This window comes from Bacillus rossius, chromosome 11 (genome assembly GCF_032445375.1).
Source record: "Bacillus rossius redtenbacheri isolate Brsri chromosome 11, Brsri_v3, whole genome shotgun sequence".
Classification (NCBI taxonomy): Eukaryota; Metazoa; Arthropoda; class Insecta; order Phasmatodea; family Bacillidae; genus Bacillus; species Bacillus rossius.
The window spans coordinates 32,847,373-32,868,251 of record NC_086338.1 but is presented as its reverse complement, the minus strand read 5'-3'; the positions used below and the strand labels follow the sequence as shown (position 1 = coordinate 32,868,251).

Genomic DNA, 20,879 nt, shown 5'->3' with positions numbered 1-20,879 from the left:
ATTCTTCCACCATATGCTGAAATACAGAGAAGCCCCTTTTTCACACTTCTTAAGGAACAGAGGAAATTTTTTTTTCTTTTTTTCTTTCTTTTTCTTTTGAAACTGTGAAATTTTTTGAACATTATAATTATTTCATGGAAGCACAGGAAAATTTCATGCAAGATGCAAGAAAGTGTAAAATCTTGGGACTGTAAAAGACAGTCTCTAATATAAACGTTTCTGTACAGCCCTACCAACTTGTAGCTGCATGTGTTGACCACGTGAAATTGTAGAGTAGTTCATTGTCATCGTGACCGGTGTTGTTGGAAACCTTGAAAGTCATATCGTAAGGAAAAGTGCATCCCTTCTTTTTCGTAAATATATTTCGGGTGGTTTTAAATGGTACCCAGTGAACCTCACCGAGAGTGGTTGTTGGCCCACTGTGTCGGGAGAAAGTGCGACGGTGCCTTGCGATCGGCCGAAGCCTGCATTCCCGTGCTCAGGTGGACTGCGACAAGGGACCGGAATCCGACAAGCAGGCCTTCGCGGCGCTGGTGCGGGAGCTGCGGCAGGCCTTCCAGCCCCGGGGGCTGCTGCTGTCCTCCGCGGTGTCGCCCAGCAAGACGGTCATCGACGCCGGTGAGCTCAGCTGCGACTGTGGCGGCACCTGGCGCCTCGTGTACGTCAGGGTCCTGAGGTGAAGAGGTGAAGGAGGCGTGGCGTGCTTCCAGGCTACGACGTGAAGGCCCTGGGAGAGAACCTCGACTGGGTGGCCGTGATGACCTACGACTTCCACGGCCAGTGGGACAAGAAGACCGGGCACGTGGCGCCTCTCTACTTCCACGAGGACGACGACTTCTACTTCTTCAACGCCGTACGTTTGCGACATCCCCCCGACACTTGTTCATTCCATGAGTGGGTTAACTGTTTTGAAGCTGCTCTTCCACATCTAAGGTCCTGTCTTTGGTTCCAAACGCAAGGTAGTGTATTGGACGTGGCATGTAATCGGTATAAGCAGGAGCATACATTGGGGGAGGGGAGATAGGGCATAATATCCCTTCCGAAATCCTAAAAATAATCTATCATTCCCACAATTAAAAAGAAAGAATTTGAAAGCAAACAGCAGGCAAAGTGGTTCTATATCGCCTCAACCCCTCCCCCCCCCCCCTTTTTTTTTTACGCGAAATGAAATTCTGCATACGTTCCTGGGCATAAAGAAGGTCATTTTGTGTCCAGGAAATCTCTCGTGGTAACAATTATTAAATGTAATGTTTTGCAACTGCATTCTTTCTTTGTGCGATAGCCCCTCCTGAAAAGTCTTCCCGTAGCTGCCCCTGCCTTGGGGTGTTTCAGACATGAGGACCAGCACAAACAATGGAGGAAGGGGAAGATGGAGGGTGATGTGGGTCTCATCAGATCCCCGGGAGAGGTGTAGCCAGAGGGGTGCGGAGGGTTGTGTGACCGTGTGCCGCAGAACTACTCCGTCAACTACTGGATCTCGGAGGGGGTGCCCCGCCGCAAGATCGTGATGGGAATGCCCATGTACGGCCAGTCCTTCACGCTGGCCCAGGCGTCCACCAACGGCCTGAACGCCCGCGCGCCCGGCCCGGGTCAGGCCGGGGAGTTCACGCGGGCGCCTGGCTTCCTCGCCTACTACGAGGTGAGTGCAGCAATCCCTGGAGTAGGAGCTAGTGCTCACGTTTTCAAACTTCATTGTATCCAGTGTAAGTTATGATCAAAAGGAGGATGCTTCAGCCTTGCAACTTCTCTCCTCTACCTTTGTAACAAATTTATTATTTTATTGCTGCAACACAAACTGTTATTATGTATCTTAAATTTTTTTACCAAGGACTATATAGCAATTATAAATATTTTTGTTACAAATTATGATTAAACATTTTTGAAAACAAATGGTAGGATAAGTTGAGATGATGATGTCTTCAGAGTGTAAAGTAGCATAGTGAAGAATGATTAATGCTCAGAGCATTATGGAAAGTGTAACACTGAAGAAGCGGGAAGTGTAACTGGATTGCTATTTGGCAACAGTTTCTCTTGCAGTTCTATGAGGACTCCTGAACCATTTGGTGTGGTTAGGCACTGTGGCTGGTAGTCATCATATGTAGTTGGAAAAAAAATATAAATGTCACTTTTTACTGTTGTTACAGTTAAACTGTTAACTCTGATATGTATGGTGTAGGAGTTTACAAAATCACTGACAGGAAATTTTAGATCACATTGTAGATTGTTTGCAGTGTTTTATATAAGAGTTAACTAAATGAAAAAAAATTGAGTGAGTCTTTCAGTACTCACCAGTGATGTGTAACATCTGACCTCTGTAATAAGCAAAACTCTAGTTACATTGAATTGAGTTACAAGCAACATTTTTTTTTTTTTTGGCCCTACTCCTTAAGTTTGCAATTTTTACCTCACACTTACACAGCCTGTATTTTCACATGTACTCTGCTCTTGATTTACTTATCCCTGTAAATTAAAAAAATGAACAAAATCTTAAAGATTCAGGAGATTAATATTATTAAGAATATTATTTGTTTTATAATTAATTTGTAAATTTCTTATGCACCTTTTTTAAAGGGATCAGTTGTTACATTCCAGGTTGGCCCGGCTAGACCCAGAATAGTAACAAGACATTAATTACTTACAATGACTTTGAGATGATATTTTTAAGTTCGTCTGTTTGCCAACATTGAGGATAAATTATACTTTAGAGAGAGTAGTATTTTTTCTGCTTAAGTTTTGAATAAAAGATTTTTTTTGTACAGTCTTTTGTTTTGTTATGATTTTTTTTAAAACAACATGTGGCTCACAACTTAAATATGTCCACATTTTCATTGTAGCTCATCGCTTGATTATAAATTAAAAAAAAAACCTTAGTTAAGTTCTTATACCCTAGGAGAGTAACGACAGTCACTCTGGGCCGATTCCGACGCCTGGGGTAAAATTTATAGTTTAAAAAAGTTTGAAAACAAATTTAAAAAAAGGTTACTCTTCCGCCTGGCCCCGACCAACAGGCGTGAAATTTTCTATTTTCTAAATATCAATCCATTTTTGTTAGCTGTCAACAACACAACCGCACGAGATGACAATCGAGCAAAAACTATCGAACAACGAAGGTGCCTTTCCTTACAAAGGTGAAAACAAAGGGATCAACCGTCCAGTCACAATACAGAATCAGAAACGTGACCATATATATAGGGAATAATACTGGACAAACATTGTTCTCTGAAAGTCTGGAAAGACACATCACACCATCTCAAGGTTTGTTCTGATTGGCTGGCGAGGTAGCGTCCAGCAAATGTTCTAGTTCATTGCTGCGCAGTCGTGCACCTACACACTAGGTTTTCCCAACAACGCGCTAACTTGAGGTGTGAAAAATAACCAACTGGTGACAAGAGTGTCACACCCGTGTCTCAACTTCATATAAAACCTAACTAAAATTAATAATTATTATTTAAGCACAAACAAGAGACCTTAAAGGCCCATGCATAATAGAAGAAACATTAGGAATTCATCAGCATCATAAAACATTCTCAGTTAGTGTTATTAGTAGCAGGGGTCAGGAGTTATGCTGTGCTTCATAATCAACAAAGAATTAAAAGGAATGAACCTCAAATTTACAATTTCATTACAATATCAGTTACACAACTTCTTTATTACTTAATACAAATAACTTCCTGGAATGAATTTGTATTACAAATTATGTATTGTCACAGCACATACATACTTTAATGCACTTATAAAATTATTGAATTTATTTGATATAAATATTATACATTATTATTCCACAATGTATTTATAATGTATTATGGCAAAGCATCGCGCTGTTCAAGACTACTGTTAGCGGAACGAATGGTAAACAGCTGTGTCTCCTTTCTCTTTCTCTCTCTCTCTTCTCTAACACCATGGAAATGTTTGCGCAGCACAAGCACCAACTGTAAGCTGCACCGAAAAAATTTAATGACGCACTTCCGTTACTTCCTGTGACACATTTCCGTCGCATTCACGAAATGACTCCCACCAAATGCCGTGTACAGAGAGCTAAGATGTTGCACATCAAATACTTAAAAGATTTCGGTACAAATTTATTTGGTGCTTTGGTTTTCATGTAGACAGCCAGTATCTTATAATTGTTTTGGTGGAAATTTTTTTAAAATTATTTCGCTAGCACTTCTGTGAATGTGTGAAATGTGCGTGCAGATCTGCGAGAAAGTCAAGAACCGAGGCTGGAAGGTGGTGAAGGACCCCCAGTCCAGGATGGGGCCGTACGCTTTCAAAGGCAACCAGTGGGTCAGCTTCGACGACGTGGACATGATACGGAAGAAGGTACTGTGGAATTCTGTCTAACTTCTCACCGCTATGAGAGCTGGATGGTTCTTTGGAATGTGCGATCCACCGTACAGGAAATATATTTTGTTATTTGTCACTCCAGTAGGAATCCAAGAATTTTGCCGTGCCCTGGCCGATGCCGTAGGCTCGGTATTTTACGTAGGTGACTCCTGAATAGCAGCGCAAACGTGCAGCAAGCCAAAGAGCTAGCGACACGCATGACATGTCAAGTCTAAGGCCGGTGTTCCAAGACGTGCCGTGTTGACCGTACTCCTAGTGTGCAGTAGGACACGGCCAGTCCCTTATTTCTAGGGAACAGATTTCAGTGCCCTATCCGTTGCCGACCTGTTGCCCTAATTCCGCACGTGCGCAGAGCTTACTTTGTTGATTTTGTCTAGATGGCGGTCCTGTGTCTGGCACCATTAAACTCATACATATTCAATTTCGTGAATATTGGGGGACGTACCAAACGTACTGTTGTGCCAAATGAAACTTTATTGTAGCAAATCTATCCTGGAATACTTTTTGTACACTTTAATGATCATAACGAGAGATAATTGCAACTTAATAATACTTGAGAAAATTAGAATAACGTTTAATTCGTGTGATGGTGTTACTATCTCTAGTTATATTGCCATAAAATGTGTTTTGATGGTAGTGAAACGTGCTAGAATACATTGAAACCAGTTTCTAGCCTCGCTCCGGGCACTGTTTATTAAAACGGTTGCTGATTTGTTTCCTTGCTGGGATTTGGTATGGGCACTTTCTGGAATACAGCCTGCTAGGTAGGTTACGGTTGTATCCCAATAAGGCAGTTCTTATTTGCTACCTAACCCAAATGTCTTGGAATACCGCCCTAAAAGCATAAAGCAAGCTAAGCAGGAATTAACTAGTTGATGCTTGAATAATTTGCAGGAAGCTTTAAAAGCTTATAAGAAGCTTTTCTTCAAATCCTAACAGCTTAATACAAGCATGTTTAAGGTTGTATTGAACATTCGAGACCAGTGGTGGTCACAGCCTTGAAAATTTTGGGAGGGGCGAGTGACAAAAGATTTTTATGTGGCATGGAATAGGTACCGGTACCTCCCAGTTACATGGGAAATCCAAAAAAATTATAGCCACCTAACTATACCACCCAGCTATTTAAACACATTCTAATACCGTGAAATGGGGTGAAAAGAAAGAGCGGAGTGAATAGAAACAATCCGTTCAGAGAATCATTAAAACACAATTCTTCAATAACGATCACACTAAATAATATTGGCAAATAACTTGCAGAATAGAAAAAATTTTAATTAATGTTTTTATTCCTAAAGATTTTTTTGAACAGGCTGTTCCTATTCACCTCTTTTTTACGGTAGCTAGGTACAGTAGCACTAAAATAATTTGGAATCAAACATGTTTTCAATCCAAATTTTTTTTTTTTTGTTTCTATTTAGTTATGGGGTTTTGTGGGCTGGGAAGGGGGAGGCACTCTCACAGGACCGCCTCTGCCCGGGGCAAGTTTAACGCTGCATTCAGTAAGCTACCCGTAAAATGTAAGCCTAGTGTGATCATATAATTAACCTTGCTGGGATACGTCCAACTCTGCAAGCCAAATGCAAGTTGAACATGGAATACAAGCTCGCAGGAGCGAGCAAGCCTCACGTGCCATCTGGGTGGTGGTCCTGGTTCGCAGTCGGAGTACATCCGCGCAATGGACCTGGGCGGGGGCATGATCTGGGCGCTGGACTTGGACGACTTCCGCAACAGGTGCGGGGACGGCCACCACCCGCTCCTCAACACCATTCGCTCCGTGCTGGCCCGGCCGTACCAGGGCGACCAAGACACGGGTGAGTGCAGCCGTTAGTAATCCTTTTAGAACTGGTGTCTGACGATGTTTACAATTTACGGATCCCCGACATAATCGTTTCCAACCGATTCTTTAAAAAAAAAATAAATAAATAAGATAGACATATATTTCATCCGTTCAGGTGTTGCTTATCTTTTCTGTTTAATTTGTTTATAATTCTGTTGGCATCTTTCACTCCAGTTTTCCTGTAATTTAAAACCATACTTGAATGTTGTGTTTGTTGATTAGTCAGTGGCACATTGTGTAATGGGCTAAGTGCAAATTTTATGCAGTAAAATCTTTTTTTTTTTTTTGTCATCTACGAAAAATCCTTGTAATAAAGAATTATATCAAAGCGCTTACTTATTACCTACACAAATAGTGAATTTCCTTTGACTTGCACTGTAATTATTTACAAAGAGTATTGAATTGGATTTGTACTGGTTATCGTATGTGTTAAATAACTATATTGGTGATTTGGACCAGTATTGGTTTTTATCCATATTTCCCACCACTACTGGCATGGTTACAAAAAAAAAATACTTAAGATGATAAAAAACACCATTGGGACCAAAAAAATTTATGTGGATTCCAGACCACCCTTGTGGCTGAACAAAATATGTCATGTTGTTTTCCAAATGCAGTTAAACTGGCTACATTTTAATTAAATAAACAATTGCAACATGAGGTAGACTCAGAGAATGAAAGAGCATTTAATAGTATGTTAAGTAAACAGGATGACGAACATCGGTAAATATACAAAAATTGAAACCCTCGAAGCGCGAAAGGCAACCTATCTCTGCTGACGATAATGAGAGACTGGTGTGAACACTGCACCCAGTGGCCATATTAGTGGCCAGAAAGAAAACAGTATGAAATAATTGTGTGCCACACCTTTTAATAAGTTCTTTACATACGATGGTAACAGGAACTTTCCCTAATAAAAATGAATGCTGGAAATCATACAGAGTAATCCCCAGTAACCAGTAAGCTCTTGAGATAGATGTTTACTAATTTATGGGGCAATCAAATCCTCAAATCCTTAAATATAGTCAAATCATTAGTATTCAAAAGATTTTTAATTCAAGGAGAAAGATTACAAAAAAAATATAGTAAATTAAAACATTTTGCACTGGCAGCTCTGAAAATTCTGTTTTTTTTTTATTTGTGTATTTGTTATTTGTGTATTTGTTATTTGTGTGTATTTCTATTTGTGTATTTGTTATTTGTGTGTTTTTCTTCGTACATATTTTATTACAGTTTCCGAAGACATTGTACTTTTAATGTGTAACCAGGCAAATAAACGTACAAAATGTATTGATTCTTCGGATTTAGTTTGTGAAATAAACATTAATTATTTTTTATTTCTTGTAAATTATTTTATATTTGACCTTTGAATCCTTGATTTGGATCGAAGGGGTGGACTTAAGGTACTCTTTGTGATTTGAATTCAAGATTCGAGATTCGATTCATCACTGATGGTTACTCACACAAATTTTCCCAGACATGAGACCTCCGATGCGGCCGACCAAGCCCCCCATGCGACCGACCAAGCCCCCGAAGCCCCCGATGAGGCCCACCAAGCCGTCCCCCCCGGACAGCACGCCAGACTCCTCGCTGGACCTCAGCACCACGCCCAGCGTCACCACCACCAAGCGACCGTTTGAGCCCGCGTCCACAGACGGCGACTTCAAGGTCATCTGCTACTTCACCAACTGGGCCTGGTACAGGTAGGCGAGCTCACCGTGTACTCTAACTGTGCCTCGGGGTGCGAGGGCATCGCTGTTCCGTTCAAGTGGCCGGTCACTCAGTCTGAATGTCGTATGAGGTCGCAGACCAGTGACGAGTCCTTGTCCTTTGAAATTATATGAATATATTAATTGACAAAATACATTTTCAGTTAATTAAGCAACTGATTTAATATAAACAAATTGTTACAGATCATCACAGATAACAATGAAAAAAATCTCTCAGTAAAAATAAGCTAACGCATACATTTAACAAATTTTCTAGAGGATTTATAATAATTGTATAAAATCATAAAAGTGAAGAAGAAACATGAGTGTGTCGTAGAAATATCTAAGATTGGATAGAGTTTGGCTGATTAGTAACTGAAGAAGATTAATTGCTAAACCAGTTTATGTCATCTTATTATATATCACACTATATTAAATTACATAGTATTGAAGAATAGTTAGTTTTATAATTCAAATTCCTGCATAAAATTAAAAACAACCCCATGAAATGTAAGTAAGTATAAAACACTTATCACAACAAAATTTTAAAATTCATTTCATATTTCAGGAATACATGGAGTGCAAAATAAATATTTAAATGTCTGCTTCTGTCATAAATTTAATATTCATGCCAGAGTTCTGAATGTAAACAGTTCCTTATTGCATTCTTGGTTTGTACAAACATTGATGCCTTTTGTAAACCATCATATCACCATTTTGATGGAGACATGCAATTCGTACAACTGCTACAGTTCATAGAAGAGGATTGTATTTTTTCAAATTCTAGTAGAAAATTATTATAATAGTTAAAGATGTAGCTGAAATTGCAGTTAATATTATTCTTATAGTTTTTTTTTACAGACACGAAAGATGATTAGTTTTGACTATTTATTTTTCACTTCTCCTTTTGCCAGTAAAACCTTTACAACCCACATCTATTAGAGTTGCTGGTACCTACTTGTGTTACCAAAACTAAAATGCTTTAGAAAAAATGTCACAAATCTTATTGTGCACATAATGATATCATCTCATACTGGAACCTTTTATCTTTACCTTTTAATGTGCGAGTAGTTTGTGAGAATAAGTTATCAATAACATTACAACAGTTAGAAATCCTCCTTGACTTTTAACCATATTGAAAAATTTGTTAGGAAGTAACAAATCTTTAAGTAAATTTAATCTGTTCTCCAGGCAAGGAGGGGGCAAATACCTGCCAGAAGACATAGACCCTGACCTGTGCACGCACATAATCTATGGATTCGCGGTGATGAACGGAGACCAGCTACTGATCCGCCCCCACGACACGTGGGCAGACTACGACAACAGTAAGTGCCGTGACAGTCATCAAGCAGCCGAAAGCCACGAATAACCTGTGCTCGTAGTAAGAGTTCTCGATGGTCATGCCTGCTAAGGCCTCACACTCCAGTTGACAGAGTTCCTAGGCCAGGTGATGGTTCGAATCCAATACCCTGATAACCGATATAATTTATGAGCACGTTTTACTTAACCAAACCTGTATGACTCTCTTTAATTAAAAATTTTTATAAATGACTTTTTTTTAGCTTGAATGTGACTAAATTATGAGTATGAAAATTATTACTTGAGTTTTTTTGTCTTAACTACTTAACATAATCAAGAATACAAAGAAACACTTATTAATAAAAAGGCATTAAATACAGCTTTATTAACTTGTTTACACTTCATAGTTGTTCTTCGTCACTTAAGGCATGGTCATCCCTGCTGTGTGAGTGTTTTTTTTTCACTTACTTTTATTTACTGACCATTCAAAATTTGCAGCACAAGGAAATATTTTTACAAACAAAACATGTCTGTAAATCCATATTGCATTGGTATGTTTGATAAAAATGAAGACCACAGGAAAATTTTATGCTTTATTTTCTTCCCCCAAAAATTTTCTTGAGCATTGTTATAATTTTGCCACCCTTCAAAACCACTTTGATTTTTGGAAAAATAAATGTGAAGCGAAATTAATTTTTTCCATATTATTTAAATTTGAATTCTTAATAACATAATATTGATTTTATATATTATGAATAAAAAGATGTAAATATATATATTTATTTGATTATGTTACATATTATTAATTTTTTCTTATTTATAACTAGTATCTGTAAGATAGTGCATAAATTGAAAAACGGGAAGCAAACATTATAACTACCATATTTACCTGAAAGTAATGTGACTCTGAATGTAATGCGACCCCATACTTTTTGATCATGTATTTATGCAAAAGACTTTACGGAATGAAAATCGCAAATCAAGTACGTTAGACTTGAAAATCATTTAAATTATCACAATCATTCCATATTTACTAGACACTTACTAGTGCCACTCTCATCAGTATAATGATTTAAATGATCTCTATTGAAACAACAAGCCCCAGTTTGAAAAAAAAAAAAAAAAAGTTGTATTTTGTGACTGCAGTTCAAAAGTGGTGGCTGTTCAGAAAGCAAAAAGAGCATGGTGATAAATGGTGGTCTGGGAGGTGGTGCCTTCCCCAGAAGCTGCAGTGAGGAGAAGCAGAAACAACCCAGTGACACTCCATTCACACCCTCTCCTTCACCTGCATCTCTTACTGTCACGCCTGTGCAGAGGTGGAGGAAGCCCCAGACTGAAGTGGCATGAGTGATGCAGTTTACAGGCAGAGCCAGTAGTCTATAAACTTTGCTGTTCCCAATGGCAAGATAAAGTTTGCGATTGTAATGCGACCCCCACTTTTAGTTTCCACTGTTTTTTGGTAAAAATCATAGCATTATACTCAGGTGAATACACGGTAAGTACGCTGGTACGATACAGGGACCCTGTAAACATTGATCTGTTCTTGACACAAGCCCCCGGCAGCCCCCACCTGCTGGCCGTCTGCCGCACACCTGGAAGTGAGGTGCGTGTTTCCGCAGAGTTCTACGAGAGGGTGACGGCCTTCAGGGCCAAAGGGCTGAAGGTGCTGCTGGCCATCGGCGGCTGGAACGACTCGGCGGGCGACAAGTACAGCCGGCTGGTGAACAGCCCCGCGGCACGGGCCCGCTTCGTCACGCACGTGCTCGACTTCATCGAGCAGCACGGCTTCGACGGCCTGGACCTCGACTGGGAGTACCCCAAGTGCTGGCAGGTGAGTTGGCTTCAGGTCCACCTACAGTACACTCCCGATCATCCGGGGTAGTGACTGGCAAAGGGTCCACAGATAACTCAAAAACAATGTTAAAGATATATGAAGAAAAAAATAACTGTTTAGTTAAAAAAAATTTTCCCGACAATCTAGACAAACACTGTATAAGGTTTTATGTAATAGGTACTGAAATGTTACACGTAATTTACAGAAAAATTTGCAGTACACAGCACTAAAACATAGCCATAATTTACGTCTAATTGCACAATAATTTTTAATTATTGATTTAGTTTATTATTGGACATTATTGTCTAAAGATTACGAAAGAAAAAAATACTGCGCTACGACTGCTGCCTTGAAACTACTGTGTTATCACTCCCGTGAGTCACGGAACAGCTGCTCCGTGCTGACACCAACCTGAGTGCGGTTGACAAGCGCACTTGAAACACAGGCATGCACGGCTCACAGGAGTGCGTTTATAATTTCCTCTAGCGGTTTTGAAATTCATGATGCATAGTAACACTTAGCAACTATGTTTGGCAGCATTGTTTTGAATTGCAACATAAAGCTATGTCGTCAATAGATCACAAAAATAAAAAAATAAATAGTTTAAAAATTATTTTTGTATTTATGGTTTATGGAAATGAAAATGGCAGATTATCCTGAAAAACCAGATAACCCTACCCAGATAATCGGGAGTCTACTGCATTTTGATTTTATGTTTCCATCAACATCAAAATTAGAGATGAACAAGTACAACTGACACAGTAGGTACAGGAGGAACCATCGTAGCATTTGCCTGAAGTGACATTTTACAGCTCACAAATGTTTGGTGAATATCTGTTCACAAAACTGTGACCTAAAACCATTTGTAAGAGCATTATCATGATAATTTTAAAGGAATAGCCCCTAACTAACAGTAATGACCAGAAAACTAAATAACCAGCAAGTAGGTTGGTGCAAATACTAGTTTTTTGATGCAAAGCGAATATGAAATCAAATGTTTAAAATATTAACAAAGTTGAACTGAGTTGTGAATATTGTTCTTGGAAAATCTGTATTACACTTATTTTTACACATTGTTTAACGTTTGGAATATTTGAACTTATTAAGTTATTAACCAATTGGGCCTTATATATATATATATGTAACATAATTCAATAAAACTGATAAAATAACCATGCATAGTATTAATATTGAGCATTCATAAAATCAAATGGAGTGCCTTATTTTGTTTTTATAAGTAACCAACTTTATTCAAGAAAAACATATAAAACACAAAAAAAGACTAATGCTTTCAATGTTTTAAAGCTTTACAACAAATGTGAAGCTCCACATTTGACGTGAAGTTTTGCATCACAAACAAAGCTTCAAGTAAAACAAATAGCTTTTTTCCTGGCAAAGTCAAATGGAATATTGAAAAAGCTTTGACTGATTCACTTAGTGGAAGCTTGGCGCAGGCCTGCCAGCAAGGCACGTGAGACGTCTCTTCCACAGGTGGACTGCAAGAAGGGACCGGACTCCGACAAGCAGGGCTTCGCGGCACTCGTGAAGGAGCTGAAGGAAGCGTTCCGGCCGAAGGGGCTGTTGCTGTCGTCGGCCGTGTCTCCGAGCAGATCCGTCATCAACGCCGGTAACAGCTGGTTGCTTGCTCACGGACAGTCACCGTGCTTGAATGGTTCTTGCAACAGGGAGGCTTCATTTAAAAAAAAATTTATTTTGGAGATTTGCCATTTTGGTTGACACTGCATGTCACGGAGAAACCCTGAAGAGCGGACAAAGAAGGACGAATACATAAACAAACAGAAAACTGGCCAAATTCAGCTGATCCCAAATGTTAAATGCTTGGACAGCACAGAGAACTCCATGGAAGGCATTAGTCAGATCACTATTACAACACAAACGAACACAGTGGGCTGACAACGATAAGACAGTTGCCACAACAGTAATAAATACAGACAAACAACAACCTTGGACAAGAGAGTGACAATACTGAGGAACCCAACGATGATGCTAAACAGATAATCTGTACCATACAAAGACAGTGCAGTGACGCACAGGCAAACCCAGTGGTGAAATTAAACAGACCACGATGATGACAGCACAGATGAACAAAGTAGGCTTCTTAAGACAACAGCTGTAACATTTCTGTAACTGAGATCTGTTCCCATCACCAGATGCAAACAGACTGATTATTAGTCTGTATGAAGCCTTCTAAGTTTGTTTGTGCTGTTGTTGTGTTGTCCAGAATATCTGTTTAGGCACAAAGTGTCGGTCTCCAGAGGAACTCACTAGAGAGGCAGCCTGGATGGGAAGGGGCCCCGAATGGACGGCCAGTACTTGCTACCTTTTGAGTATATCTTGCAACACAATTCATTTTATTTTTTATTTTTTGAGTTTTTGAGATTTTCAAAGTTACATTGTAATGAATCTTAAAGTACTTTGGTTTGAACTGTGTGACTTTTCAGATTTTTACACTATGTTTCCAGTACTTTATTTTCCTCCCAGCCCTACAGTGCATGAGACTGCATGATCAGACCCAGTAGAGAGTCAGAGCTGCGATGAAAACTTTAGGGCGTAAGGGTGAGAAAAATTAAGTGCAGAAAATAACCCCAAAAAAAAAGTACTCTAATACTTGATTAATTGAATTTTCGTTGACTCAGAAAATTATGTGTGTCATAAGATAAACTCTGAAAGTGGCACGGTAAAGTTCTTTTTTGATAGTTGAATGTATCCCAACCCTCTCCCCGTGTCCGAGTTAAGTCCGTTCTGAGGCTCATGTATGCTCACAATTGTCATGTGACAGAGATGAAGAAAGCACTGAAAATAACAGTTTCTTTTTTTTTTTTTCAAGATAAGACCTAATCAATTATTACAACTTAAATGCTTCGTAGAATCAAAGGTTTGAACTTCAGTGACAATCTTGTTCACTTTCCAGTTCGTGGACCGGCAGGTACCTGTTCCGGAATACAACATGCATGTTTAAATGTAAAGAGCGTTCAACTGACAAAAGGCTTTATTTTTCCTTTTGTCACAGGTTACGACGTACCAGTTCTGTCCCAGTACCTGGACTGGATATCAGTTATGACGTACGACTTCCACGGCCAGTGGGACAAGCAGACGGGACACGTCGCTCCCATGTACCCGCACCCAGACGACACAGATGTCACCTTCAATGCTGTGAGCACATCTGCAGAGTTGTCGTTTTTTCATAAAAGCAAGCAAAAAAAGTCAGAGAACATCTTTTGAGTTGTACTTATTGCAGGAGAATAATTCAACTTATAGAGCTGTTCAGCTAATGTGTATTGAACATTTAAAAAAATATATATATATATATATATATTTAGGGCTCTCTACACCTTTCCATAGTACATAACAACTTTTATATTTCCTTTTCTTGTATTATTGGTAATTGGGTCCTTGTATCAGACTTTTAATTTTAACAGTGATAATGCTCCTAGCACTTGTAGGATTGGGAAAATTGCTAGTCACTGCTAGTATAAAAATAATTGATTTTATACAGCAATTTTATAATCATACACCTTAATTTTAATTTAATGAAATAATTTAATATAAATGTTCTCCTGCCTTTCAGTTGACTGTGCAAGGTCACTTACATACTAAATCTCTTTTGGATGTCATAAATTAAAATAAACTTATTCTAAGCAATTACTATAGAACCATTGCAGGATTGCTTCAATATTTGTGTGCCACGGACCAGCATTATTGTCTTACCAGTACAACAGATGGTAGACCAAGATATGTGCAGTATTAACAATGTATGTATTTGTTTAACCTTTACATTGTCAACATTATGAAAAACACTAGGCCTAAACAAAACTTTTTTTTTATCACTATACAAATTTATTATTAAAATAAAATTTCATTGCTTAAAATTTCTTAATAGAAGTGAAAAAATTTTAAAGCGTGATAATTAAATAAATTATTTCTTGCATGCTAACCGGTGTTGGTTTATAGTGTATTTGTTTCATGCGACCACCAAATTCTAGCATAAAAATTTTTTACAACATATTAAATTAAGCAACTACTTTTCTTGTATTCACCCAAATATAATGTAACTCCAAATGTTTTGATTATGAGTTTATGAAAAAAACTTAGCACTTGAAAATGATTTAAATAATTAGATTATTTCCATATTTACTAAACCCTTTCTGGCGCCCTTTCGTCAGTAGAGTGATTTACATGGTCTCTTTTGAAACACCAAGCTGCAGTTAAAAAGAAACATTGTGTTTCATGACTAGTTCAAAAGGCAAATACTGTGGTGATACAGGTGGGTGGTTGTCTGGGAGGGAGAGAGAGGGGGGGAGGTTCCTTCCCAGCAGCCACAGTGAAGACAAGCATAACCCTCTCCTTCATCCTGCATCTCTCATCTGTCACGCCGTACTGCAGTGGCATGAGTGATGTAGTTTACAGGCAGAGCCTGTAGTTTTTCAACCAAGTTGTTCCCAATGGCAAAATACAAGTTTGTGATTATAATGCAACCCCCACCTTTAGTTCCCACAGTTATTAGTAAAAATCATAGCAATACATTCAGGTAAACATGGTATACATCAGTGTCTAAACAAGTTCATTAGTTCCCGGTTTCAGAGCAGTGATTATTTTTCAATAGTTAAGTTCCAGAAGAGTTTGGGATAACGGTGAGTGGACCGCATGTTCCAGAACTACTCGATCCACTACTGGATCCAGCAAGGGGCGGACCGCAAGAAGCTGGTCATGGGCATGCCGATGTACGGACAGTCGTTCAGCCTGGCCGACACCTCGGACCAGGGCCTGAACGCCCCCACGTACGGCGGGGGGGAGGCCGGGGAGGCGACGCGCGCCAGGGGATTCCTGGCCTACTACGAGGTGAGGCAGGACAGCAGGAGCCGGCGCCGGCAGCTGTGTTGCTGTTTTTATCAGTAATTAATTAGTAGAGACAAGACTTATGGTTCCACGTATAGGCTAATTTCATCTTTAAAACAAGATATGTCATTTTGCTATTTTTTTAATTTATTATGAAATCTGCTTATTCAAAAATCTGTAAGAGTTCTTGCATTGTGATCTCTAGTACCCTTTTTTGTGAATAATTTAATTTTTATCTCAATTTTCCTACTCAAAGATTGACACGTGCGTTACTTATCGATACACCCTTGTATATAGTCACCTATGTGCCAATAGTACGAAACATTTTTTTTTTAAATTAGTTGATAAGCTGAGTGTCCGTGTGCTCGCCAGATCTGCACCAACATCCAGAGGAAGGGCTGGCACGTGGTGAAGGACGGCAAGGGCCGCATGGGCCCCTACGCGTACCTGCGCGACCAGTGGGTGTCGTTCGACGACACGGCGATGATCCGCCACAAGTCGGAGTACGTGCGGGCCATGGGTCTGGGCGGCGGCATGATCTGGGCCCTGGACCTGGACGACTTCCAGAACAAGTGCGGGTGCGAGCAGTACCCGCTGCTGCGCACCATCAACCGCGTGTTGCGGGGCTACCCGGGCCCCGGCCCCCGCTGCGACATCCCCGCCGACGGCCCCAAGCAGGAGCCAGGTGAGGACCCTCACGGGCTGTCCGCCACGGTCCTCCTGTCACGGCTGGTTCGCGGTGGATTACCCTGGCTGTGACTCTTGACCTCGGATGGCATCTTCGTCCGCCATATTGGATTATGACTTCACATTCGCCATATTGGAATCAAGTGCTCATTTCTATCCAGTAGAACCTCCCGCCATTTTTAATTATGAAGTGATGTCTGCTATCTTGGATTCTAACATTACAGCCGCTATCCTAGGACCTGTGTGGTCCAGGCCTCTTCCCCAGCGCTGAAATGTTACTAAAATACTTAAAAAATTTCTATAGTAATAGTGCTGGCATATTTTTTTTATGAGAATTGTGCAAAATTATTTACTTTTCCCATGGCAGTATGAATGCCCCCGAAGTCCCAGTTAATCAGTACCATTTTTCTCGGCGAGTTGAGTTGCAGATTCAAAATGTCAACCACTGCCCTGCTGTCTTCGGCAACCTCGTCCCATCAATTCCTCAGTGTTTTCACTTGCTTCCAGAGCAAGTGTTTTCAATTTTTTTTAATAAAAAGGTCACAAAAGAATTCTAGAACAGGTTGAGGTCTGAGTAGCAATATTTTTTGTAGAACAGCCCTCAAAATAAAATCCTTGTGACCTCACTGCTACAATTCTTCAAACTGTTCAGCCCGCACACTTCATTTCGTATGTCCAAGCTCTGTGTTGTTCTACACTTTTTACCTGAATATGGTTTCGATTTCCAGTGAGGTCAAACTCTGATCTTTCACAAGTGGGAAATGTGTACCTCTGTACCCATTTACCCAGCCCAAACGGCACTGAAATCCTAGACAAATTAAGCCCTATTTTGACAATTCTTAAGAGTCCTTAATACAAACTGATGGAAAATACCAGGGAAACTGCAGGCTTAGTTTCGAGCTGGTGCCAGGTCTGCAACATTCGGGGCTGATCAAAGTCTCCGAACAGTACCAGCAACTGGGCCTCTGCAGATACTGTTTATTTTAAACAAAACTATTCACAAATGTCAAATATTTTTTTCTAATTAATTAAAACATATAATTAAATTTTTTCCTTCAAACATCACAAGAGTCCAAGTAAATTTATAAAATAATTCATTAAAATGAAACCATAATAAAGTGGTGTAAAATGCAAGAAAATAAAAAAAAGGAACCTGGCAATGGATTTTGTTGAACCAGTAAAATTTTAACTTTGAAATACATATGTTTTATTGAGCCAACTGATTATTTACATAAAAATAGAAAACTTTTGATAAATTTTTTACTTGTAATAACAGGTTGTTTGTTTCATGGAGAAAAAAAAAACTGTGGTTTTATAGTTGCAGAAAAAATATCCAAATTTCTCTACGAATCTTCTTCTAGTTTGTTTTTTTCATTTAAATTTGCTTGTGGTCGCAGTGGACGAGAGCTCGGAGGCGGGGAGCGCCAGCAGCATGACGGAGGAGCCGGGCTCGCCCGAGATGCCCGACTCGGTGTCCACGGTGGCCATGGAGGCCCCGGACTGCAGCCGGGGCGTGTTCATGTCCCACCCGTCCGACTGCGGCAAGTACTTCCTGTGCCAGTACGGCCAGCCCCTGGAGCAGCGCTGTCCCGAGGGCCTGCTGTGGAACATGGTGAGTCCCGAGCCTCTGTCGGTATGGCACGGTATTCTTAGGCCTGGTGAGTTGCGATATAAACCAACCACTTATCACCGAAACGCAAGATAATACACCATATACGCATATAGCACCAAAATGCAATTCATATCATGGATTTAAGTAGCATTTAACTAAAAAAATTTTCAAATCATAAAAAAAGCAATCTTTTAATATTTGAAATTCAAGGAATGTCATTTCCGGACAAAAAAGATTTTACCAAAAGTGCATGAATCAGAAAATTTTATTTAATTTGTTTTATTGTGCATCTCTTATTGAATGGCTTTTAAACCATAATTACTCACTAATTAATTTTTAATGTTCTGAATGTGTACTACAAATTATTTTATATTAAAAATGCAGAATGTAAAGTTGAGTAAGCATTACAAAACAGCTTTATAAAAATAAAAAATAAAAAACAATAATAATAATAACAACACCAAAAACTTGTTTTAAAAAATTGAAATTGACTAAAAATAAAACCATAAAATCTTGTCTCTACTTATAGAACAAATAGCACAAATATATTGTTAACAGAATTGCAAGGAAACCATACAAGTAATGCCATACATAGGCCTGTACATATAGTGCCGTCCGCCGCGGTCTCGTGTTCGAGGTCGGGCGCAGGTCCTAGCGGGGTGGCTGGCTTTCTTAGAGATTTCTGTTCTGGGAGGGCGCCAGGCTAGCTCGGTGTCTAACCGTGTGATGGTCGTGGGTTCGTTGCCCCAGCGTGGCCCGCTAGAACCGTCGGCGGTGATGGAATTTGTTTCCTGATTAGGTTGGGTTGTTTAGGTTAATTTACATACACTGTTCTGGTTGTTCTACGGGTCGCACGTCGCGCACGGGAGGTGCGGGGTGGACGTTTTATTGTTCACGATTTACACTGGTTCATTACATTGGGCGCGAGGTCTACTCGGCGGTACATGACTGCCAATGAGGCGTCGGAGCACGTAGAAGTTTTGATTACACTATTATTACAATTACACTTGACAAAACGGCACCCTGTGGTGCTCTTACGTACACGATTACACTCCACACGTTATCTGAGAGGGACACCTGCGTGCCTCTACGTGTGTTTACTTATTAAGTCCTCACGCCAGTCGCAGTTGAGGGAGAGCGTTCGATTAGCATCGGCTAATCTCGTAATCGGTAACTTGCGACGCGCGGGCCCACCTGTGTGGACCGCGGCTCGCTACTAAATTAAAAACACGTTTAAGCTTGGATGTAGCCTGTGCCTGTGCACTGGGCGATTAAATAAAGTTCTGGGGTGGCGGGAGACGGCCCGTACCGTATACTGCACGGCCCCACGTAATGCTTTGTGTGGGGCGTGTTAAATTGACGCGGCTGGGTTAGGCCCTACACCGGAAAAGGACAGGGCGCACACGGGGAGTATTAAAAAAAGGTTTTGGTTGTGACTATAATTACCAGATGGACGTTCGGTCAAACAAAGAGATGCTGGCTCCCCGTGGGACGTGCGTCCGTCCCGGTCCGCGAGTCGCGCTGTACTGGCGTGCAGCCCTGGCGCGAGGGGAGGGGTGAGCTCCCTGTCGCGCCAGAGTTTCTAAAGTTCCGTTATTCGTAAAAATCTATATAACTAACTAATTTTAAGTGGCTCTAAATTCACATAATAAAACTTAATGATTAACTTAATATCTATATATGTTTTAGAATTGACATTTAATAAGTTTGTCTAAAATAAGTTTGAATATTAGAGTCTAGCTGGAGACTGTCTGTTTCTTGATAACTACTCCAGTGGCGAATGATAATGCTAATTTGGGGCGGTTTGCGTTACGTCCCACGTTTCACTACTGAATTTAGGCTGAAGGCCGCAAGGGTTGCACTCACAGCTGTTTTAGTGGAAAACTACACGTGAGTGACCCGGGCACTCCTACGTCGCACTTTATTAATTAGGGGTTTTTGTTTGTTTTTGATTACATTATTATTGTGTGGGGAATTTCGTAGGCACGGGGAGTGTGTTGCATGCGTAATAAAAATGGTTCGCTATTCTCTACCTTGGGCTGCGGTCCGCTCACTTGACTCAGGTGGGCCATGGCTAGGGGTGCTTTCCGTTAGCGGAGTCGAGTACTGGCGGGTGCAGGTCGGGCTTTGGGGTGGCCTTCGGCCGTACAATGTCAAACGCCCCCCCCCCCCCCCTCGAGAAGCCCGACCTTGCGCCACGAGTGGCTCCGCCACGTGAGGGCGCCCCTAGCTTCGGCAGCAGCACCGCTTCAGTGGTGTCCGTGATGGCCGCCGCTGGTAGGCTCTGCGTCCTGGGCACAGGTCGTCCCACGTCGGACACCCGGGTGCTGGCCTGTTGACTTCGTCCCTCAGCATCTGGTACGGCGTGGATGGGTACAGCCTCCTCTCCCGTTCCGGTGTACCGGGCGGGTTTGGAGTAGAGGCCTCCTCGTCCTCGTCGTTCAGTTCCGTCACCATGGGGTGGTGTCGGCGTGGTCGTTCTGCGGTTGTGCCCTAAGCACCTCCCCGGACTCGTTCTCGGGGGGGTGACAGATGTTCCGAGTGTGGCTGCGGTGTCTCGCAGCGTGCGGCGGTGCGCGGTGGTGGCCAGGGTTCCGGCCGGCAGGGGCGGCGGCGACCAAGGTCAGGTGGCTCTCGGCAGGCGGGCAGCAAGCGCGGGTGGCACTCGGCATGGCCCGGCTCAGCCTTGCCGACATGCGG

The 20,879-nt window shown here is 41.0% G+C and overlaps 1 protein-coding gene across 1 annotated transcript in view; it reads left to right on the top strand.

Moving 5' to 3' along the window:
- The window catches only part of LOC134536776 (probable chitinase 10), a 108,608-nt gene that overhangs the window by 66,738 nt on the left and 20,991 nt on the right, over positions 1-20,879 (top strand). Inside the window, exons 21-33 of the mRNA XM_063376692.1 lie at positions 483-618; positions 711-853; positions 1,454-1,639; positions 4,195-4,320; positions 6,002-6,155; positions 7,659-7,884; positions 9,082-9,215; positions 10,809-11,020; positions 12,515-12,650; positions 14,055-14,197; positions 15,698-15,883; positions 16,253-16,565; positions 17,965-18,179. Of these exons, the coding sequence (XP_063232762.1) occupies positions 483-618; positions 711-853; positions 1,454-1,639; positions 4,195-4,320; positions 6,002-6,155; positions 7,659-7,884; positions 9,082-9,215; positions 10,809-11,020; positions 12,515-12,650; positions 14,055-14,197; positions 15,698-15,883; positions 16,253-16,565; positions 17,965-18,179 (2,310 nt within the window). The remainder of the gene's footprint in view (positions 1-482; positions 619-710; positions 854-1,453; positions 1,640-4,194; positions 4,321-6,001; positions 6,156-7,658; positions 7,885-9,081; positions 9,216-10,808; positions 11,021-12,514; positions 12,651-14,054; positions 14,198-15,697; positions 15,884-16,252; positions 16,566-17,964; positions 18,180-20,879) is intronic.